Source organism: Hyaena hyaena, unplaced genomic scaffold, assembly GCF_003009895.1.
Source record: "Hyaena hyaena isolate Hyena2069 unplaced genomic scaffold, ASM300989v1 scaffold_298, whole genome shotgun sequence".
Taxonomy (NCBI): Eukaryota; Metazoa; Chordata; class Mammalia; order Carnivora; family Hyaenidae; genus Hyaena; species Hyaena hyaena.
This window is the reverse complement of record NW_024080927.1, coordinates 2,136,710-2,160,915: the sequence shown is the minus strand read 5'-3', so window position 1 is coordinate 2,160,915 and position 24,206 is coordinate 2,136,710. Positions and strand designations below refer to the sequence as shown.

Sequence of the window (24,206 nt, the reverse complement as noted above, 5' to 3'; positions counted from 1 at the left end):
AGCCTGCTTCTCTCTCTCTGCCCCTCCCCTGGTCATGTTCTGTCTCTCTCTCAAAAATAAATAAAAACATTTTAAAAATGGTTAAGATAGTAAATTTTATGCTATGTATTTTTACCAGAATTTTTAAAAATGTACCAATGGTACCTTTTACTCCAAATTCATCATCTATATATGTCTGAAAGGGCAGATTTCTGCTGGCTCAATGGTCTTCTTGAGTTACAAAGAGGAAGACTATGGTTCTACTCAGGGTCATAGAAGTATAAGAACAAGATCCCACTGAGGGACAAGCCATTTGAGAACTCCTCTTGGACAAAAAATGAAAGTGCCAAGGAGAATTTTGGCCAGAAAGGTATTTATTCATACCTTGCCTTTTATTTCTAGAGTTAGCTTACAAAAATTTTAAATTGTTAGAGGAATCATAAAAGGACAGAGGGAAAGACTGGGGGAGTGTGGGGCAGACCAAAATTACCTGGTCCAGATACACAGTCCTCTTCTGGGCTAGCCTAATTCAAGAGGAGAGTATCTGGAAGGTGTCCAGAAGACTATCTGGGTAGCTTCTCAGGCAAAGCTCCAGAACCAGAATTTCTCTTAGGAAGCTTCAAGTAGATATGGAGGGAGCAACCAATCTGAGATGTTGTCCCTGGTGTGTTTCTGGAATCCAGCCAGTGAATGCACACCAAGAGAAGAACCCATGCCCATTTGTGAAATCTGAGGGGCCTGTCAAGTGCATGGTCTAAACACATGATCATTCTATCTACACGCTGTGAGTGCTTCCTTGGGCTGGAACTAGAATCTCCTCAAAACATCTTTTGGTTCAGGGAGTCCTGGGTGGCTCAGTCAGTTAAGCATCTTGATTTCAGCTCAGTTCATGATCAGGTTCATGGGTTCGAGCCCCACATCAGGCTTTGCACTGACAGTGCAGAGTTTACTTGGGTTTCTCTCTGTCTCCCTCTCTCTCTGTCCCTCCCCTGTTCCCATGCTCACTCTCTCTCAAAATAAATAAATAAACATTTAAAGAAAAAGATATTTTGGTTCTATGCCACGAAAAGTCATGAACTCTCTGAGCCCCAAAGCCTCTCATCAGCAAACAAAGCTGCAGGAATTTTTGTTTGATAATTTGCATTCAGGGTTAAAGCTCACCATGAAGGGATTAATCTAAGATCTAGCGTCTCTCCAGGCAGCCTGGGGCACAGCTGTAGGCTCAGGGGAGCCCTGAGCTTTGTCACAACTTTCATTCATGTCCTCCCATCAAATTGGCTCTTTGAGGAAGGGTAGAAGCCCCTGCTAGTTTTTGAAGGGAGGAGCTGAGTACCTCCATGCTTCCCAGATGCACTATATCCTCAGGAGAAGGAGGGAGGGGAACTCCAAAGACCTGTTCCAGGTGTTGTAACATCATTTCTCACACTTATGACAAGAAGGTACAGAATCTCAGGTCACAGGCTGTCAGGGCAGAATCGGACATCTTGGATCACTTGGTCATCACCTGGCAGGCCAGGGGCCCAGAGATGTTTCAAGTAACCTGCCAAATGTCACAGAGCTAGTTATAGCATATGCAGATCTTTAACTCTGGACCTCCTGACCCCAAAGCCTGAATTATTTCCCTTCCAGCACTGCCTCTTTACACATTTCCCAATATGTGGCATGGGTCTGCGCAGATGATTGATGGTAACTTAAGTTATTGTAGTTTCTCCATCTCTGCTCCAATGTTAGGGCATCTGCTGTTCCCTGGGCCTTTTCTGCTTTACCATCCCCTTTATGTGACTTCATTCCTCCTCTGGGAGCTCTACAAGGCTCATATATGATCTTGGGTCTCATTTCAGCAATGCCAGTCCTCCATCTCCCAGTCCTTTTAGCTTTCCTGACCTTGCTCCAGGCTGCAGCGTTGGCCACACATGGTAAGTCTCTCCCCGTATTGAATTCTTGTGGCTGCTCTAACATAGGACCACAACAGAAGGATGATAACAGAAATGTATTCTATAGTTCAGGAGCCTAGAAGTCCAAAATCAAGGTATCAGCAGCATCCTGTGTTCCTCTGAAGTCTCTAGAGGGGAATCCTTCCTTGCCTCTTCCTAGCTTCTGGTGGCTCCAGCAATTCTTGGTACTCCTTGGCTTATAGCTACATCAGTTTAATCTCTGCCTCTATCTTCACATACTTCTCTGTGTGTATCCTGTGTGTTCTCTTGCTGTAAGACTACCAGTCATTAGACTTAGAACCTACCCTAATTCTGTACCTTTATGGCCTTATCTGAATTAATTACATCTGCAAAGACCATATTTCCAAATAGGGTCACATTCTATGTGGCTGGACACATGACTGGACATGTATTTTGGGGGGACACTATTTAACCCACCATACCCCACCTTCCATGCTCCAGACCCCAGTACAAGTGAGAACAGAATTCCTACCTCTCCTTCTCTATCTTAGGGCCCTGGTGATCAGTTAAGCTCTTTGATGGACTCACTTACATGTCTACCTCATCAAGAACCAGAAAAATCCCCACAGCCCAGTAGCCCAAGCCATCCTGAATGATCACACACTTTAATCCCATCCCTGGGTATTCTAGTGGACCTCTGAAGAACAATTCTGACATATTATTGAGGATCAGAGAGCAGTCTTCCCATTCTGTGTGTTTTCTCCTATAGGCTTCTTGTGAATGTTTCCTAATCTCAGTCTTCTGCCTGCTTGGATTTGAGGGGTGGGGGTAATGGCTGAGAAAGAAGAAGACAGAAGCAAATGGTATCTCGAAGGAATGGTGTCAGATACTCTGCCCCTTGTCCCTCCTCTTCCTAGCACAGACCATCACAACTGCTGCCATCTCTGATGCTGTGAATCAGGTCAAGGTCCAAGTCAACAAGGCCTTCCTGGATTCCCGGACCAGGTACGTGAGACACAGGCACAGCATACTTCCCGTTCTAGGCTTCCAGTTAATGACAAGCACATCTAGGCCAGCCCTGACAAGCCAGTGAGAAAGCAATTATACAGGCTGCGCTACCACCGCCCCCCAACTCTGAGTGGTGGCAAGTAGGAGTGATAATCCACAAGGCTTAAAATCCTCAGCCTGTAAATTACCTTGAAGAGGATGTCTAATATAACCCTGTAAGCACTTTCTTCCACATGGCTGGATGTTTCCTTGAGTCATGCATTCCAGAATCTCAGAAAGCCTGTCAGAATTTCTCCATTCATTCAACTAATATTGACTGACATAAGCCCAGTTCCCTAGACACAGAACCTGAGATGTGAATTCATGGCAGGTGACTAATTAAGAATTACTCTCGAGAAATCTGTAAATGAAGGGAGAGGGCAAAGCTGGAGCGGTCAAAGAAGGAAGTTAAGCAAGGATTGGCTCAGTAATCACAGAAGACGGGTTCAAGTATGAGCCATCAGCAGCTACACCCTGAGCAGCTAGGGGCATAGCACCACAATGCCATAAAAAGATCCAAGAGTACTTGGGGACCCCACAGGGCACCAGCAGAGTCAGCCACCCTCAAACCACATGTTAGAGGCTGGGATCTTCAAAATAAGCAATGCAAACTGGGTTCCAGCCCTCAGGAAGCCCATTGAACCAAAGGCAGACAAACAAGAATAACCATTGTGTTGAGCAGAAAACCACCTAATTCCTTCCTCTTGGTGTCCCTTTGCACTGGAATTGGGGCTTCCTTCCTCCTTGGCCCTTGAATGACTTTTAAGCAGTCCCATAGCTGTTTTGTTGACTTTTAGATGATACGATGTGCCCTAGCCACTTCTAGTCCCAAGAACAGAGTCCTTTCAAGAATTCAAATGTCAGTGTAAGAAGACAAAGCCCAGAGCCTCTCACCTCCCTGGGCTCAGAGCTGCTTTATTAAGCTTATAATGAGAAATGGAGCACAGTCTGCTCGTTCCTCCTTCCTGGGTTCCTCCCTCTCCCACAACACAGGTTTCTGATTTCTTAGGGGTTAAGCTGGGGGGCAGGGAGGAGAGATAGCAGAGGACAAAGTCTAAGTCACCTCATAACTTAGTGCCTTGAGAGGGTCAGAAGCTCTTCCCCACCTCTTGGGCACTTGTTGGCTATCTCAGAGATTCTGCTGCCAGCTCCCTGTACCAGAGAAGCTTCTGGCTAGTAGCTTACAGCTCCAACCCTAAGCACAGAAGCATCTGGCTCACGCTCTCACCTCCCCGCAGCCTCTTGAGCCAGGTCCCTTTTAAGCAGGCTCCAGAAGACTACAAGCTTCACCCTGCTTCTGGAGGATGTACAGATTTCACAAAGTGCTGTGCTGTCTGGCTTACTCCATTAAGTGCATAGTGCAAGCCTCCACTTCTTTAGGCTCTTCGTGAAGGTATCAGGCACTGGCCATGACTCTAGCCCTCCTCTTAAGGCCCTTGTCACTAGAATTAAAGCACAGAGGAAGCTCCATGGTGGCAGTAGGGAAGTACCTGGTATTTCAGTATCTATCTCCAAATGAAAATTCTCTCTCCCTCCTTAACTTCCATCCTTTTATAGCCCCAAAGTGGGGATACAGTAAAGGCCACAAAATCAGTGTTCATCACCTCCTTTGCAAGCTGTGCATCAGATGACCGCCCTGCTTTGGAATTCATCAATACTGGTTAGCTCTTGGACTTAGAGGCCTCATGGAGACATAAAGAATCACATGTAACCATCTTGTTACACAAACAATCCAATGAAGGAAATAAACAGAGCAATGGTTGCTACTCTAGGCCCAGGGATCAGGGAAGCCTGATGGAGGACGAGAAACAGCCAGCCATGCAGAGAGCCAGGGGGATAGCATCCCAGGGACTGGGAAGGGCCAAGTCAAAGGTGCTGAGGTGGGAAAGAGCTTAGGGTGCTTAGGGAAAGAGCTTAGGGAAACAGAAAGATCAATGCTGGTGGAGGTGGTAGACCGGAAGGAGTACATGCAGCTGAGACAGAGAGGTGGACCCTAAGGGCCACAGAGTCAGAAAGCAGGTTAGTGGTTGCTGCTGGGGGAGGAGGGCAGGGAAGGAATTGGAAGTGACTGCTTAATGGGTATAGGGTCTCCTTTGGGGGTGATGAACATGTTTTAGGACTAGATAGGGGCAGTGATGACACCACAATAGGAGCGTATGTGCAATAAGCAGATGGATTCATCCACATCCCAGGGTAAGCAGAGTGCCATGGTCTGCTGCGCTCCAGCAGCCGTGTGGGGAACAGACGGCAGAGGGGTGGAGAGGGATGGGAGCGGAGCAGGGCCCTGGTCAGGAGGCTGCTACACCTGTCCAGATGGAGGCAACCGTGGTGAGGATGAGGGTGGAGGCCTGCAGATGGGTAAAGACTTCTTCCCAAACCCTGAGTGACCCCGTGGAGCCCAGCCATGAGCAAAGCAGTATATATCCCCGGTGAGTCAGCGTTCAGGCAGGAGAAGCATGAACAGCCCAGGGCAGAGGAGGAAGGAAGGAGCACGTAGAACCTTGGGTGGGATCTTCCAGGTAGAGCTCTGGAAGGCCCAGCAGTGCACCTTGTTTATTGGGTGGGGGACCCTTTGGGCCCCAGCCCATGAGGCCGCTGGCACTGATGCCTAATACATGTATGTATTCTATACCAGATTCAGCTCTAGGTGTTTTACATTCTTTCCTCCAGCAAACTTTATGAAATGCTAAATTGCACTTCATGAAATAGCTTGTTTTTGAGGTCAAAATTATCAAATAGCAGGGCTCAACCTCAGGTTACTGTCATTATATCATTATAGGATATCCATATATCCTATATATGGATAGGAAGCTGGGTAACAGAGAGGTTAAGTAACTTGCCCAAGGGCACATAACTAGTGAGTGGCAGTTGGGAGTCAAGCCAGCCAATGTTCAAATCTTGCTTCCTAAGCTCAAACTCCAGGCCAGCGTGGGCCCACAGAACTTTCTGTAACGATTTTCTGTCCAATACAGGAGCCAGTAACTATGTGTGGCTATTGAGCACTTAAAATGTGGCTAGTGCCTGTGAGGAACTGAGTTTAATTTAATTTTAATGAAGTTCCATTTAAAAAGCCACACGTGGCTGGAAGTTACCATATTGGACAGTGTACCACTCCTGGCCACTGGACCACACAGTCTCTTGCAACAGCAGCATAGATAGTCTGGTTTATTGTCTTGGGTCTTCTTTATTGAGGTTTGGGGAGAGTGGTCAGGGGCAGGCCTGCTGAGTAGTGCCCAATCTTCCCGGTTGTCCTTGCCCTGTCCTGCCTGCCCAGGAAGTCCCTTAGACTGAGACACCATGCCCCTCTCACCCTTGAAACAGTTAAGAATCTGATCTACAGATCAGGCCAGGTGTTGTAGCTAGTGAACTGTATCCCAAAGACAGAGCTGTCTTTTGTGAGAATCTGAACCACTTCCAATGTTTCTGAGTCTTAGAGCTATAGACATCATCTCACGGAACCCTTCCTCTCACACATTTGGAGACTGAGGCACAGGGAGGGGGTGGTGGGTTCTCATGGAGGGTCTTTTCTGACACTACCTGGCACTCAGTCATCTCTGTCTTTGTCCCTTTTTTTATGTTGATTTATTTTTGAGAGAGAGAGAGAGAGAGAGAGAAAGTGTGAGCAGGGGGAGGGCAGAGAGAGAGGGGGAGACACAGAATCTGAAGAAGGCTCCAGGCTCCAAGCTTTCAGCACAGCCTGACGCGGGGCTCAAATCCACGACTGTGAGATCATGACCTGAGCCAAAGGTGGACACCTAACTGACTGAGCCACCCAGGCGCCCTTGTTCCAAACTTCTTAGTAGCAGGGATTTGGGCTCCTCCCTTTACCCATGGGAAATTAAGAATAAAAAGGTGGAACATCTTGCCCCAAAAACGGTCAGCAAGAGGCTGGACACTACAGCACACATCTAAGCAAACTGCACACTAATTCTAGGACCAGCTGCAGTTAAGGATGTTTCCATGGGAAGAACTGAAGGCTTGTTATTTCTAGTATTCTCTTGTTATTTCTAAATTCCTACATGGCAGGAGTTCCTTGGTCTGAGTCAGTACATCCTGGCCTTAGGTGTTTTTAAGTTTCCCTAATTAATTCTGACCCAGCCAGCACAGCCATGGCCCTCAGATTCTAATTCAGGAAGCGCTCACCTCCATCTGCCTGCCCTTTCTCAGAACCAGACCTAACAAAGCTTAAAGACACACTGTAGCTTCCTCCTCCCAGAAGAGATTTTCCAGAGGCATCAGAGAGGAAATGAGAAAGATTCTGAGAGCACAGGGAGTGCTTGTCCCCTGCTTGTTGCCACACCCCCTGTGGCTCCTGCCCTTCACACCCCTTCTAAAGGGTCAGAACTGGAGGGCCCAGTCTTGACTCTCCCATTTCTCCATTGTAGGCTGAAGACCGCCATGAGCTCAGAGGCGCCCACCACTCGCCAGCTCTCCGAGTACCTCAAGCATGCCAAAGGCCAGGCACGCACAGCCATCCGCAACGGGCAGGTGTGGGAGGAGTCCTTAAAGAGACTGAGGCAGGAAGTGGCCTTGACCAATACCACAGGTACAGAAAACCCACTAACCCTCTGATGGCAGGAAGGGGCCATCACCCTGCAGGAGAGCACAGGAGCCACCAAAAGCTGCATCCCCTATTAGGAGCGCCTCCTGGGAGAGAGACTCTTGGATCTCCCTGCTCAGAACCACGGACCTGCAGAGCAAGGAGGGGCCGAGGGGACAGCTGTGCCAGAATGGTTTTTTTTGTTTTTTGTTTTTGCAGAAAAAGGAACTCGAGCCCGGCAAGGTCACACTGCCAACTCCAAATGAGGGAATATTCATGCTCTTTGTATAATGCCATCTGTAAGGCCTCTGTCCAGAGGAAGTACTAAAGTCAATAAACATGGGTTCCCTGTCCCAAACCACAGTGTCACCACTACTGCCCATAAAGGAGACATTTAAGCCACCTGTATCAGGGGGATTTACTGGGATTAGGTCACAGAGATGAGATTTCCATCTTTTTGGGGAATGTGGAGCTGAAACAATGGGGTGACGGATTGATTGTGATCTCCAACCCCTCCACTCCCACCCTTACCAAATGTCACAGTCCCTGGAGGGTCAGGGAGGAGAGGGCTTAGTCCCGACCAGAGGAAGAGGCTGCAAGTTCTCCCTGGGAAAACAGCAGGTCCAGGAAGATAGCAGGCTTAGGACTTGGGCAAATTCCAAAGTTCCCAAAGAAGGAAACTGGGACGAGGTAGAGAGAAATAAGGATCACTTTAGACTCTGAGACTCAAAAGATGCAGAGGGTTGAACTCCTGCCCCTGCCAACCTTCACGGATGGTCTCCTGAAGCAGCCCCCATAGAGCCAGATTCCCTTGCCTCTCTTTCATGCTGGCACCAGGATGATCACAGGCTGCGTTAGAAGGTTAGCAGCTCTCTCCTTTCTGTGCCAACATGGAAGCCTCTGATGCGTAAAGCCCCCCACTATGTTACTCCTCCCGAGACCACAGTGCCCCCCACTTAAAAATTCCCTGCCCCAGGGCACCTGGATGGCTCTGCTGGTTGAGGGTCTGACTGTGGCTTAGGTCATGACTTGTGCTTCATGAGTTCGAGCCCCATGTCGGGCTCGCTACTGTCAGCTTGTCAGCGCAGAGCCCTGATCAGATCCTCTGCCCCCCTCTCTCTCTCTGCCCCTCCCCCACTTGCTCTTTCTCAAAAATAAACAAACAGTTTTTAAAAATTACCTGTATCTTTCCTGGGGCACCTGGGTGGCTCAGTCGGTTAAGCATCCGACTTCGGCTCAGGTCATGATCTCACGGTTTGTGGGTTCGAGCCCCCTGCCGGGCTCTGTGCTGACAGCCAGCTCAGAGCCTGGAGCCTGGAGTCTGTTCGGATTCTGTGTCTCCCCCTTTCTCTGACTCTCCTCTGCTCATGCTCTCTCTCCCCGCCACCCCCAGAAATAAATAAAACATAATTTTTTTTTAATTACCTGTATCTTCCCAACATCTTCCTTTCCTAGATTCCTGCTTGCTTGGTACTTTAGATGTAAGTGAAGCTTTAGAAGAAGAAAAGCAGTCTTATCAAACTAACTCCTGCTAACGTGCGCTTAACCTCTCAGGGGTATTTTTGAGGGGTATTTTCGATCTAAAAGAAGGATGTTTTGGTTCAGAATGACCTGATAAACAAAGAATCACTAACAATTCTAGTCACTTTCACAGTTAACTCTCTGTGTGGCCTCGGACAAGTCTCTTGAGCACTGAGGTCTCGGTTTCTTACCTGTATAACGGGAATTAAAATTCTTACGTGAATGAGTTGTCGGGATGAAACAAGAAGCCACCTGAGAAATGCTTACCTGAAACAGAAATACATTCCCATAAAAATAAGTTCACCTCCGCTTTGGGTTTCCTGCCTCCCCACAGTGCCTGAGAACTGAGAAAGAACTCAGCCCCTCGGGAATCCCTTCTGTTTCAGAACCCAGCCTGGACTTGACTGCACTGTCTTGGGCGGTGGGCTGCGGTGCCCCGGTTCCTGTGGTGGAATGTGACAAGGACAGTCCTTACCGAACCATTACAGGAGACTGTAACAACCGGTGAGGGGGCATGCGCAGGTGTGGGGGGCAGCCCGGCGAGGAGCTCTGCCGCTTGGCCATTCCAGGCAGAACCCCCGCTGCCTTCCCCTCCTGGGCCTGCGGCCCACCGGAACCTGTTCTATTGGAACCTTCCAGAACTGCCCCATCTTCCAAAGGGATTGCTGTAGCCGCGCGCCTTCAGAGTGGACGCAGTTCAGAAACCCCACATTTGAGAGGCCTCCTCTCCGGGCCCCCTCTCCCACGTGCGGAGTCCCGCTCCTTCCCACGGGCCCCCAGGGGCTTTGGGGGAGGCAGAGCCCGGAGCACCCGGCCGAGGCTGAGGGCGGGTCTTGCTCGGTTTCAGGAGGAACCCCGCTCTGGGAGCCGCCAACAGGGCGCTGGCGCGCTGGCTGCCCGCCGAGTACGAGGACGGGCTCTCCCTGCCCTTCGGGTGGACGCCGGGGAGGACGCGGAACGGCTTCCCCCTCCCGCTGGTGAGCGCAAGCCCCGAGCGGGAGGGGGCGGAGGGGCGGGGGTGCGCCCCCAAACACACGGAACGGAAGAAATGGGTGGGAGGGCAGAGGCGCGAGGTGGGGCCGCGGTTTGGGAGAGGCGACGTGGACCGGCTCCCCGGCCCTGCTCCCCGAAGTGCCACTAGAGGGCAGCGCAGCCCGGAGCCCGGAGCCTAACCACGTGGTGGTCACGACCCAGCTGCCCACAGGCCAGATACCCTGGGGTCTCCCAGGCAGATGGCCTCCCTGCCCCATCCTGCCCGCGCTTACCCCGCCCCGGCCCCTGGGGCGCATCAGCTGTTGTTTGCCTGGAGGTCCTATGTGTTGGCCTCTTCTGAGTTGGCCGCCCCTCCCCAGAGTCCCTCCCCTCCTCCCAGACACCTGGCACATCCGTGACCCTTCAGAAGCAGCCTGTCTTTGTTTTCCCTTTTCCGTAGTGGAAAGGGCACAGCCTTGCAGGACCTGTGCTCAGTCCCATCCCTATCCCCTTTGTAATTGCAGGACCCTTAGTCATTGGCCTCCCCTCTCCAGGGCTCTGGGTCCTCACCTTCAGAACAGCTGTAATGCCACCCACCTCACAACTCGTCATGGGAATTAAATGCACCTGTTATGCAATAAAACTGCCGCTGAACCTACTCCTCAAAGCACGTTCTCCTCCATCCTTCCTCCCCTTCTCTCTCCATCTGTAGGCCCGCGAGGTTTCCAACAAGATTGCAGGCTACCTGAGTGAGGAGGGTGCTCTGGACCAAGACACGTCCTTGCTCTTCATGCAGTGGGGTCAAATTGTGGACCACGACCTGGATTTTGCCCCCGACACCGAGCTGGGCAGCAGCGAGTACTCCAAAGCCCAATGTGACAAGTACTGTATCCAGGGAGACAACTGCTTCCCCATCATGGTAGGTGCCTGCAGCCATCGGTGACAAACTGACCCCCTCCCTGATGTACACACATTCCCAGTCGGTCAGCCAGGGTCTCATGGTAGGTCTCAAATGCTGTTTTGACAGTGCCCCAAGCCTCACATATCCATTCATTCACGCACCCATTTATTCAATAAATAGACATTAATCATCTACACGTGCCAGGCAGTGCACTCAGCACTGGGGATTCAAAGGTGAATAAGACACTGTTCCTTTCCTCAAGGACAAAGAGCCTGTGTGGGAAATGGACAAGAACCACTAATGGAGAAATTGGGAAGCTCTGGGGAGGGTCGGGTCATCTACGTGCCTGGCCCAGCAGCTTCGCATCAACTGGGGACTTACTAGAAATGTAAAATCTCAAGCTTCAACCCAGACATCAGGAAACAAAATCTACATTATACCAGGATCCCTAGGAGATTCATCCTTTGCACAGTAAAGTTTGTAAAGCGCTGCTGCAAGTCATTCGGGGTCTGGGACGGCTACTCCCAGGAAGAGCTGCAGCTTGTTGGATGAATCAGAGTGAGAGCAGGCATTTGTGGGGACTTCCAGCAGGAAGAGAGGCACTTGCAGTGGTGCCCCATTTTCTTATCTTACAGTTAGAGAGTGATTTATTCATTCAAACAAATCAAGGCTCTGCTATGGTATAAAGAACATGGAATGTGGAGAGAAGTCAAGAAGTCAATCTAGATCTGAATCCCATATATTTCCCTTCCAGTTTACAAGTTCTTGAACAAATTACTTAACTTTTCTGGGCCTCAAGTTTCTCACTTGTAAAATGGAACTGAATTATCTACCTTACATTTTTTGAGGATCAAAGCGAGATAAAGTATGCATAATGCATAGCACATGTTAGATCCAAAATAAATAAACAGTAGCTGTTTTTAGTAATTTTTAAATGTTTATTTTTTTTTTGAGAGTGCACACAAGTGAGTGGGGGAGGGGGCAAGAGAGAGGGAGATAGAGAATACCAAGCAGGCTCCCTGCAGTCAGCGCAGAGCCCCGCTTGGCATTTGACCCGGGGTTCATCACAGGGTTTGTTAAGGGGAGGCTCCTGGGGCGGGGGCGGGCCTCTGCACTGCGCTAGAACCCACAAACCGGGAGATTATGACCTGAGCCCAAATCAAGAGTTGCTCAATCCCCTGAGCCTCCCAGGTACCCCGTTAGTAGCAATTATTAACAAAGCCTTTCCTATCTCTTGTCCTGCGTCCCTGTCCAGGGATCTCAGAATTCCCTTCCACCAAAAGTTTGGAACCTCTACTGTGAAAGATTGAATGATTCCCCTCAGCCCTTTTACACAGTGGGATGTGATAAACTTCAGGGCATTGTGGCTCAGGATGTATAGCGTCAGCGGGAGGCATCTGGAGTCTATGTCTGGCGCCAGGGTCCCAGAAGGGCTCCATCAGCATCTTTGCCAGCTGCATCCAGACCCCCCCTGGGGAGAGGTTGCCAGGTCCCAAATGTGCCCAGTCACACACCCCCTCATCTCTCTGCAGTTCCCTCCCAATGATCCCAAGGTGAAGACTCAAGGGAAGTGCATGCCTTTCTTCCGAGCTGGGTTCGTCTGCCCCACTCCACCTTACCAGTCCCTGGCTCGAGATCAGATTAACGCTCTGACCTCCTTCCTGGATGCCAGCTTTGTATACGGCCCTGAGCCCAGCCTGGCCAGCCGCCTTCGAAACCTCAGCAGCCCCCTGGGCCTCATGGCTGTGAACCAGGAGGTCTGGGACCACGAACTGGCTTACCTGCCCTTTGACATCAAGAAGCCAAGCCCCTGTGAGTTCATCAACACCACCGCCCGAGTGCCCTGCTTCCTGGCAGGTATGTGTAGGCTGGGAACAGAGGGGCCCAAGGACTGGAAGCAGAGAGAGGCCAGACAAAGTTCAGGAGGCTGCTAGGTAGCTTCCAGGGAGGCTTTACTCCTGCTTCTTCTCGCTTGCTTTCTGGAAAGATTCCCACCAAGCCCGCACTGCCTCTGGCACTGGTCCAGGGCTGGCAGAAGCGCCCGGATGAATACAAAATCTAAGAACATGTGTTCACCATAAAAAAAAACAAAATGAAGTCCAGAGAAGCACAAATAAGAAAAACCTACCACCCACAAATAAACATTGTTAACATTTTTAATGCCATTTTTCCAAGTTTTTTTGAATCATAGATATAGTTCCACATTATTTTACACAATTTGGGTTATACTATCAGTTATGTTCTATAACCTGATGTCTTCATTTAATATTTCACATCATTAAATATTTTCCAATATGATTTTTACTGGCTGCCTGGTATTCCATGACCTATAACCTATATTATCATAATTTATTTTATCAATCCTATTTGGAAACATTTAAATCATTTCTAGTTTTCTGTGATTTGTTTTTGTCATTCTTTAGGTAATGAATATCCTTGCTGATGAATCTTTGCACTCATTAAAAACATTTTTTTAATGTTTATTTTTGAGAGAGAGGGAGAGAGGCAGAGAGGGGGGCAGAGAGAGAGAGGGATACACAGATCTGAAGCAGGCTCTAGTCTCTGAGCTGTCAGCACAGAACCTACATGGGGCTCAAACTCAAGAAACGTGAGATCATGACCTGAGCTGACGTCAGATGCTTAACCGACTGAACTAATCCTGCACTCATTTTTAATAATCTTATTAAGATAATTTGCTAGAGGAAGAAATTCTAGATTAAGAGGAGTGTGTATTTTTAAGGCTTTTTATAAACTTGGCACAAGGCCCCTTCTCCCTACAACCTGTGCATAGCCAAAGCCTCCCAATTCTGCTCATGCTGGTGGCCTCATGTCCTCCTGGTCCACTCTGCCTTGGGCTTCTGGAGGCCTTTCCTCTTCCAAAAATCCGCCCTGTCAGGACAACCCCCCCCCGCCCCACCCACCTGGACATGGCAGAGAGCCAGTCCATAGGCCCAGATCTCCTGGGTAGATCTCTTCGATTCTGTGTTCACACATATCTCACATCAATCCAGATACAAAACTGAGCCCTTTCCTGTTTTCCACAAAAATATCCACTAAGACCGAGCATTTGTGAATTTAATAGACTTTTCCTAAAGATTAGAGGACACAAGAAATCCACTTGTGGACACCTGGCCTTTTGCCAGTTAGCTGACCTCCTCTCCTGTTACTCTCTTCTTTCCTTTCTTCCAAAGGCCCCCATCTCTAGACACTTCTCCCCTTATTACACGGACAAATTCGACCCTACTTAGGCTCCTGTCCTCAAACTCACATTCATAAAACTTTCAAAGTTTCTCCCCACAAAAAGCCCTTATCTATTTGTATTGTCCCATCTTAGGAGGAGTTGGGATTGTAATTAGCAAAGTTTTCCTTTCTCGTGTCATTTGTAGTTTTTAGCACTATCTTGTGCTGTCAGCCTTCTTATCCCTGTTTTCACAGATACAGGGACTGAGGCTTAGAAATGCCAAGGAATTTGTCCAAAGTGACACAGCTAAAAGTCATGTGTGTGAAGCTGAGATTCGAACCTCTGAATCCCAACCCTGATCCCATTCCACTTGACTTCCCTTAGGTTAACTGGAAGGAAGGGCTTAGTTCAGGGTCCCTGGGGGCACTAGCGTGTAGTTCTTTGTGCACGTTACTGGGTTTGGGGGCTACTCAGCGGAACCAACACTTCTGCCTTCTGGGCTTTCAGGAGATTCCCGAGCCTCGGAGCACATCTTGCTGGCCGCTTCCCACACCCTCTTTCTCCGCGAGCACAACCGGCTGGCCAAAGAACTCAAGAGACTCAACCCTCACTGGGATGGGGAAAAACTCTACCAGGAAGCCCGGAAAATCCTGGGAGCCTTTGTGCAGGTACAGAAGCCCAGGAGCACTGCCTGCCTCGCCCACTTAGCTTCTGACCCTTGGCCACCTTCTAGCTCCCTCCTCAGTGTTCTGCACCTCCTCTTCCCTTCTTCTCCTCTGCTGCTTCCTCCCCACTGCCTCATTATTTCAGCCCTCCCTTTTGTTTCTTTAGCTTCTCTTCCCCAAAGTGAATCCCTGGATTCAGAGTGTTGGAGAGTCATTTGTATGTTGGTCACTCAGTGTTCCTGACCAGATACCACCATTACTGGGATGAAGGCTCCATCTCTCCTGGGACTGACCGTTGCAGAGCTATTTGGATTATTTTGGTTGGAGTGTCCTCTTTTTCAATTCTCTACACCTAAGCCACATGTCACAAGCAGAGTCCATTGCTATTGTAGATTGGCTGTTTGACTAACTAGAATTAACTATGCACATATTTTTAAGCATTTTATTTTGAAATAATTAATAGGTTCTCAGGAAGTTGTAAAAACAAAAACAAAAACAGTAAACACACCCAGCCTTCCAAATGCTAAGGTATAACGGCGGTACAACATCAAAAGCAGGACATTAACATTGACACCATTCAAAGGTCTTATTCAGATTTCACCAGATTTAAAAGCAGTCGTGGGTGCCTGCGTATGTGTATGTGTGTGTGCAGCTCTATGCAATTTTATCCCGTGTGTAGTTTCATGCAACCACCACCACAATAAAGATACGTCACTCTCCCATCACCTCAAGACTCCCTCCTGCCCCTCTCTTTTAGCCACATCCACCCTTTCTCTTCCCAGGTCCCTTTCCCCTGGAAATCACTAATCTGCTCTCCATCTGTACAGTTATGTTGTTTCATGAATGTTACATAGATGAAATCATGCAGAATGTATCCTTTTGAGACTGGCTCTTTGGATTCACCATAATTGTCCTGAGGTTCATCCAGATCGTTGCATGTGTAAAGTCTCTTCCTTTTTGTTGCTGAGTAGTCTTCCCTGGTTTGTTTAACCTTTCACCTACTGAAGGACATCTAGGGAGTTTCCAGTTTGGGGCTATTACGAATGAAGCTGCTATGGACATTTGTGTATACATTTCTGCGTGCAAATAAGTTTTCCTTTCTCTGGGAAAACTCTGCCCAAGTGCAGTTGCTGGGTCATATTACGAGTCCATTTCAAGTTTTAAAAGGAAGTGCCAAACTATTTTCTGGAGTAGCTGTACCATTTTATGTTCCCACCAGCAGTATATGAAACATCCAGTTTCTCTGCATCCTGGTCATAATTTGTTGTCATCATTTTTTATTTTACTCTTTCTGATAGGTATGTAGTGTTATTTCATTGTGGTTTGAATTTGCATTTCCCTAACGCCTAATCATGTTGAACATCTCCTGTGCTTATCTGCCACCTGTATATCCTCTTCAGTAAAATACCTGTTCATATATTTTGCCCATTTTCAAATGGATTATCTTTTAATGTTAAGTTTTGAGCGTTCTTTACATATTCTAGATACAAATCCTCTGTCAGATATGTGGCTTGTAAATATTTTCTCCCAATCTCTCAGTTTCTTAACAGGATCTGTTATAGAGTAAGAGTTTCTAATTTTGATGAGGTCCAATTAAGCCAAATTTTCCCACTCATGGGTTGGGCTTTTAGTGCAAGTCTCAGAACTCTTTCTCTAGTCCTAGATCTCCAAGATTTTTCTTGGATTTTTCCTAGAGGCTTTATACTTTTATGTTTTCCACTTAAGGCCACGATCCATTGGGGGTTAATTTTTGTGTAATGTTGAAGATTAGGGTGAGGCTCATTTTCTTTGGCCACAGGGTGTCTAATTGTTGAGCACCACTTAGTGAAAAGGCTACCCCTCCTCTAGTGAATTGCTTTTGTTCCTTGTCAAAAATTGTTTGGGCATATTTATATGAACTTATTTATGAATTATCTATTCTAGTCCATTAATCTACGTGTCTCTTCCTATACCAGCACCGCAGTGTTTACAGTGGCTATACAGTAAGACTTACCATGGGGAACCATGATTCTTCCCACTGTATTCTTTTTCCAAAGTGTTCTGGCTATTCCAGGTCTGTCTCTTCCCTATATATTTTTAAATAAGCTTATCTAAGTCTACAAAAAAACCTTGCTGAGATTCTGATAAGAATTGCATTAAAACTATAGATCAATATAGGGAGAATTAACAATACTGAGTTTTCTAATCTGTAAATGCAGAGTGCCTAAGTGTTTAGGTTTTCTTTGCTGTACTTCATCAGCATTTGGTAATCTCTATCATACAGATCTGTACGTGTTTTGTTAGATTTATACCTGAATATTTCATTTTCTTTGGGGGAGTCATGAACGGTATTATATTTTTTGCTGACCTGCCACTTATTCTTTATCAGTGCATAGAAACGTAGCTGATTTTTGTATGTTGGACCCATATCCTGGCCTTGCCAAACTCAGTTTGGGGAGTTCTTCTGTAGAATCGTTAGGATTTTCTACGCAGACAATCATGTCATCTGCAAATAAAGATAGTTGTATCTCTCTTTTTGTAATCTACGTTTCTATTAAAAATTTTTTAAACATTTATTATTTATTTTGAGAGACAGAGGGAGACAGAGCATGAGTGATGGAAGATCAGAGAGAGAGGGAGACACAGAATCCGAAGCAGGGTCCAGGCTCAGAGGTGTCAGCACAGAGCCCAATGTGGGGCTTGAACGCACGAACCATGAGATCATGACCTGAGCCGAAGTCAGACGCCCAACCAACTGAGCCACCCAGGCACCCTTGTAATCTATTATTTTTTTAATTTTTTAATTTATTTCTAGGAGAGAGAGAGAGACAGCGTGAGCAGGGGAGGGTCAGAGAGAGAGGGGGAGATACAGACTCTGAAATTGGCTCCAGGTTCTGAGCTGGCAGTCAGCACAGAGCCCGACGCGGGGCTCAAACCCACGAACCGCGAGATCATGACCTAAGCGAAAGTCGGACGCTTAACCAACTAAGCCACCCAGGCGCCCCATGTAATCTATTTTTTTAAACATTTCTTTCTCTTGTCCTATATCAGTGGCTATAATTTCCAGTACTATGTTGAATAAGAGTGGTGAGAACAGACATCCTTTGCCTTCCCAATCTTAGAGGGAAAGCATTCAGTCTTTCACCATTAAGTATAATGTTTATTGGGGCACCTGGGTGGCTCAGTTGGTTAAGCATCTGACTCTTGATTTCAGTTCAGGTAATGTGGGTTCAAGGCCTGCTTCAGGCTCTGTGCTGACAGCATAGAGACTGCTTGGAATTCTCTCTCTGTTTCTCCCCTGCTTGTGTGCACTCTCTCTGTCTCTGTTAAGATAAGTAAACTTAAAAAAAAAAAAGTATAATGTTTGTTGTAAATCTTCTATGGATGCTCTTAATGAGGTTGAGGAAGTTCTGTTCCTTTCCTAGTGTATGGAGAGTTTTTATCATGAATAGATGTTGAATTCTGTAAAATGGTCTTTCTTCATTAATAAGACTTTCCTTCTTTAGCCTATTCTGCTTACCTCCGGTTTATTTTACTCTTCCTTCTGGTTTCTTTCAGGACTTGGAAAATTCTGTGCCCCTTCCTTCTGGCCTCTATGGTTTCACATTGGTGTTCATTTATAGATAGATAATGTGTTGTTTCTCTTTGGCGATATTTAAGACTTGTGTTTAGTTTTCAGAAATTTAATTGTAATGCATCTTGGAGTACATTTCTTTGGGTTTATAATGTTTGTTATTCATTCAGCCTCTTGAATCTGTAAGTGTATATCTTTCACAAATTTGGGCAAGTTTCTAGGCATTATTTCTTCAAATTCTTTCTCCTCTGTGTCTGGGACTCCATTAATGGTAGTGGAGCTCTTTTGTTATTGTTCCACAGAGCCCTGAGGTTCTGGTTTGTTTGAGGTATTTGTGTATTTGTTTCATTTTCTCTTTGTTTCTTAAATTGAATAAATTCTATTGATCTGTCTTTAGTTCTACCCTGTCATCTACACACTGGGTCTTCCTAACAAGTTTTAATTTTAGTTAGCATTTTTCAGTTCTACAATTTCAATGTTTTTTCTTAAAATATAAATTCTACTTCTTTGCTGAGATGGTCTGCTTTGTGTTTCAAGATAACTTGTAATTGATTGTTGAAGCATTTTTATGATACCTGCTTTAAAATCGTTATCAGGTCATCTCAGTATCTGATTCATGTAGGTATTGGCATCAGTTGACTATCTTTCCATTCAAACTGTGGTTTTTCCGGTTCTTGGTATTATGAGTGATTTAAAAATTTTTTAATGTTTATTTATTTTTGAGAGAAAGACAGTGTGTGAATGGGAGAGGTGAAGAGAGAGAGGATGACACAGAATTCAAAGTAGCCTCCAGGCCCTGAGCTGTCAGCACAGAGCCCCATGCAGGGCTTGAAACCACAAATTGTGAAATCATGACCTGAGCTGAAGTTGGACACCCAACCAACTGAGCCACCCAGGTGCCCTGGTATTATGAGTGATTTTTTAAATGATATCCTAGACACTTTAGTTATTATGTTAGGAAACTCATGATCCTATTTAAGTCTGTTTGGGTTTAACATGCCAGACCTCTGGCATACTTTTGTGGGCTTTAGTTCCAATGACGGTTTTTTTTTTAAGTTTTTAAAAATTTATTTTTGAGAAAGAGAAGGGAGGCGCAGACAGAGGGACAGAGGATCTGAAGGAGATTCTGTGCTGATAACAAAGAGCCCAACTCAGGGCTTCAACCCCCAAACCCTTTAGATCATGACATGAGCCGAAGTTGGACACCCAACTGAATGAACCAACCAGGTGCCCCCCAGTGACCGTTTAGTTTCCTAAGCTCTTGCAATGCTATTCTGATCTGCTTCATTCTTCTGGTGCCCCTGGGGTCCATGCTCAGTGCCTACTGATGCGGTCTGTAAGGCAAGAAGGCATTTTCCTGGCTGCCTTCTGTTGCCGAGCAACCTTCTAGGGGAGCAGCAGCCACTGCACCTGGTCTCTTTATTGCTGTTGCGTGAAAAACAGAGAGAAATGGGGTTTCACTGCTGCCACCACTGCAGGCATATCAGACCATCCACTGGCCTGAGTTGTGGATCGAGGGCTGGGATGGCTAAGTGCTTGGGTTGTGAAGTAGGTTTGAGGGCTCTCCACTAGGTCTCTGCTGGGTTCCCCCAGTCCCACTCCTTTGGAGAGAAAAAGCAGGATTTCCTTGGCTCCTTTTGTGTATTCCTACTAGAGGTTCCAGGTTGCCAGGCTCTCCTGTACTCAGTCTGGGCGTATACCGGAGCTCACTATGTTGTCATACCTCAAGTCCTGAGGTCGTCAGCCAGTCCACCTTCTTTCTAGCTTTGAGAGTCTATGTATGTTGTCTATAGAATAATTTCCAGAGTGTTTATTTATATTTAGTGCAGAAGATTAGGGAAAAATGAGTCTCCTCCATATTGTTCTGGATCCAGAAGCCCCATCCACTTAGCTTTAACCATCAAAGAGATCTATCTCCCTTTATTTCTTCTCAAAATCTCCATAATTCATATTAATTTTTAATTGGATCAGAAATCTTGCTGCTGGAGATGTTTGTAGGAAATCATCCAAGGAATGAAAAATATCTACCTAAAGATGATCTGAGTTAAGGTTTTATATTGGTTTGTTTGGGCTGCCGTAATAAAATATCATAGACTGGTAAACAGCAGGCTTAAACAACAGAAATTTATTTTCCTCACAGTTCTGGAGGCTGGAAGTCCAAGATCAAGGTGTCAGCAGGTTTTGTTTCTCCTGAGGCCTCTGTCCTTGGTTTGCAGATGGCCGCCTTCCCTCTGTGTCCTTATGTGGTCTTTCCTCTGTGTGTGCATCTCTCTAGGGTCTCTATCTCTCTTCTTATAAGGACACCCACCGGTCCTCCTGGATGTAGGCCCCTCTCTTACGACCTCATTTAATCTTAATTACCTCTTTATAGGCCCTATCTACAAATGCAGTCACATTAGAGCTTCAACATATGACTTTGGAAGGGACACAATTCTATCTATAACATGAGCGACCAGCAGAAAGAGTGTCATGATCTATTAGCAATGTCTGCCATGGTCACATGAAGAAAAATATGGGCACATATGCTATCCACTTGCCCTCCTAGATTTTTGACTTCTCATCCCTCTCAGCAGCAGCTTCCTCCAACCTCACTCTATGGAGATTTAAGTGTTCTGTCACCCTTTCCTCATGACGTGTGTCTCCCCCCAGATTATCACCTTTAGGGACTACCTACCCATTGTGCTCGGTGATGAAATGAAGAAGTGGATCCCTCCATACCAAGGCTACAACCAATCTGCTGACCCCCGAATCTCCAATGTCTTCACTTTTGCCTTCCGCTTTGGTCACTTGGAGGTCCCCTCCACTGTGTCCCGTCTGGATGAGAATTATCAGCCTTGGGGTCCAGAAGCAGAGCTCCCCCTGCACACCCTCTTTTTCAACACCTGGCGGATGGTCAAAGAGGGTATGTCTTTTTTGGGAAGCACTGTCACCTGGCAGTCTCACTCTACCACCTGCTTCTAGGGAAGTTTGGTGTAGAAGTCAGACTCCAGGCACTTCCCACATGACCTTGGGCAAGTGAATTCACCTCATTGAGACTCGTTTGTAAAATGGGGACAATGGTACCTATCTCACTCAGAGATACAAAAAAATTAAGTGGCATAAATGTGAGAACACCCTACAATGGTTCCTGACACACAGGAGGTGGTCAATACATATCCATTATTATTCTTTCACTCCTCCTGTGGCCTCGAAGGTGCCTGGGCTTTCCCTGCCTCAGGCTTCTCTGATCCCTGTAGAAAGAATTTATGGGTTTGGGAAATAAATTTCTCTTTCCTGCTCTCCTCTAAGGCTTTCAGCCTCCATCAAGTGCCAAAGGTCGGCCCCAGATCCCCTTTACCTTGGGTTAGGCTGTGTCAAACTGGCTTTACTTAAAGCCTCACATGTCGGGACCATTATCTGTAGATTTCTGCTACCTCTTCTCATACTTCACAGTTCCTCAGGGGAGCATATGGAAGGAGAGGGAGCTGGCTCTCTGAGCTACAGCTCCAAAAAACTTCTGAAGCTTATAGTCATTCCATTGCCCCAGGAATGCCTCTTTCTTCCCAACCCCAGCCCAGAGGCAGGCAGCCGGGACTGCCCTCCAACCCCAGCATACCCTGCAGGCTGCACCTAGCTCTTCTCTTCCAGCTTCCAACCTGTGATGTTCAACTGACCCTACTTTTACTGAGAGGAAATGTCTGGTGGGGGCTGGGGAGGGGTTAGCAGTAGAAGATAGCTTCATGCTACTCCCGTCGTCAGGACGGCCTCTGGCTCTCCCTTGCAGGTGGAATTGACCCTCTGGTCAGGGGCCTACTGGCCAAGAAGTCCAAGCTGATGACTCAGAATAAAATAATGACAGAGGAGCTGCGCAGCAAGCTTTTCCAGCCCACTCACAAGATCCACGGCTTCGACCTAGCTGCCATCAACATACAGCGCTGTAGGGACCACGGGATGCCCGGTGAGTGGGCCTGGGGTCCTGCCTGGCCCAGGGAACTTTCAGTTTCTTTCTGGGGTTCCAGGGACTCTCTTCCATTAAGCCTAAGGATCTGACCAATTCTAAAACATAAGGCAGAGATATCAATTTTTAAAGTTTATTTTGTTCATCTGTGAAATGGCATTTTTCATTTTCCCTAATGTGGAGACAAGAGAACATATCTGATACCATCTTGGAGCTCCTCAAAGGAAAAAGAGATCAACAACTGACTTGTAAAACCAGTTTAAAATCCCAGAAAATCACAGACCTAGAGCAGAGATGATAAAGACAGTATATGTCTGGTGCCAATTCAAATGACTAATCAGTAGGGCCTGTGTTGAGATGAATCAGGAGAGGAGAATAGATGGGAGCCTGGGTGGCTCAGTTGATTAAACGTCCAACTTGTGGTTTTGGCTGAAGTCATGATCTCATGGCTTCATGGGTTCAAGTTCCACATTGGGCTCTACGTTGGCATCAAGGTGCCTGCTTGGGATTTTCTCTCTCTCTCTCTCTCTCTCTGTCTCTCTCTGCGCCCCTCCCCCATTCATACTTTCTCTGTCTCTCTCAAAATAAATAAATAAACTTGAAAAGAGAGAGAGGAGAATAGAAAGAAACCAATGACTATTGGACCTTTCTTTTATACCCATGAAAGGCAATTTAATGTCGTAATTGAGAACCAGACTGCCTGCGTTCAAATCCCAGCTGTGCCATTTCTAGTTATGTGACCTTAGGCAAGTTACTTAACATCTCTGTTCTTCAGTTTATATATTTGTACAGCACTTAGAATAGTGCCTGGACCCATAGTAAGCACCATATAACCTGCTACCCTCTCACGCCTTCAGTACCGCAAGTATAAAACAATGGCTCTCTGCCCACCCCTACCCAAAGGCTATAAATCCAGACTTTCTGGGGCTGATGGAGCTGCAGTAGCTATATCCCCAGGAGGGGTTGTGGTGAGAAGTCCCTGGGATGAAACAGCTTCAACCCTTCTGCCCTAGGGTACAACTCCTGGAGAGGCTTCTGTGGCCTCTCGCAGCCCCAGGGACTCAAGGAGCTGGACTCTGTGCTGAAGAACAAGAGGCTGGCTAAGAAGTTACTGCATCTCTACGGGACCCCTGACAACATCGACATCTGGGTTGGGGCAATCGCTGAGCCGCTGGTAGAGAGAGGCCGAGTGGGGCCTCTCCTGGCCTGCCTCTTGGGGAAGCAGTTCCAGCAGATTCGTGATGGAGACAGGCAAGTGAGACCTTGTGAGGAAGGAAGGGGAGACCAGACCCTTCTGAGATGTGGGTGTCCCCAAGTCCTGTGTCAGGACTAGCCCAGACCTCAGTGTGTGCCCGGTGACCTCCTTCCTTCCCCTTTGGCTCAGTGGGGAGGGAGGGGCCACCACCTGGGCTGTGTGGACAGACCCTGCTTCTGTCTTTTCAGATTCTGGTGGGAGAACCCTGGGGTCTTCACGGAGAAGCAGCGGTACTCTCTACAGAAAATGTCCTTCTCACGTCTTGTCTGTGACAACACCCACATCACCAAGGTCCCGCGGCACCCATTCCAGGCCAACAACTACCCCCAAGGCTTTGTGGATTGCTCAGCCATCGACAAGCTGGACCTTTCACCCTGGGCCTCAGTGTAGAATTAGGGGCCCAGATTTCCCGGCCTCCCACACTGTACAGTTTTTCTCCCTTTGTTCCACGGTGCCATTTCAGGCAAGCTCAGTGACTCTGTCCCTTAGAGCTGCACACCCCGTCCAGGCTTTTCTATTCAGCTGGGTTTCTCTACACTCACAAGAGGCACACCTCACTCAAGCCCAAGGCCAGCACCTCTGCCTTTCCAGTTCTTCCACCTGAATCCCACTGTTCCCTTACCGTCCACACTGTCTGTGGGATGTCACCCAGTCTTGGCTGAGGCCATGCTCTTTGCACTTTTATCTTTCCTCCTTTCCTTTCAAACTAGATTGTAAGCTCCTTGAGCCAGAGACTTCTGTCTGTTTCCGAGTGCCCCCC

At 47.3% G+C, this 24,206-nt stretch overlaps 1 protein-coding gene across 1 annotated transcript; it reads left to right on the top strand.

The window, feature by feature from the left end:
* Positions 1–1,822: 1,822 nt before the first annotated feature.
* Positions 1,823–24,190, top strand: LPO (lactoperoxidase). Its single transcript, XM_039247360.1, has 12 exons — positions 1,823–1,895; positions 2,792–2,879; positions 7,307–7,467; positions 9,369–9,486; positions 9,830–9,959; positions 10,667–10,873; positions 12,388–12,712; positions 14,544–14,704; positions 20,904–21,156; positions 22,018–22,191; positions 23,205–23,442; positions 23,635–24,190. The coding sequence occupies exons 1-12, from the start codon at positions 1,823–1,825 to the stop codon at positions 23,834–23,836; spliced, it is 2,130 nt and encodes a 709-aa protein (XP_039103291.1). The 3' UTR covers positions 23,837–24,190.
* The last annotated feature ends 16 nt before the right edge of the window (positions 24,191–24,206 follow it).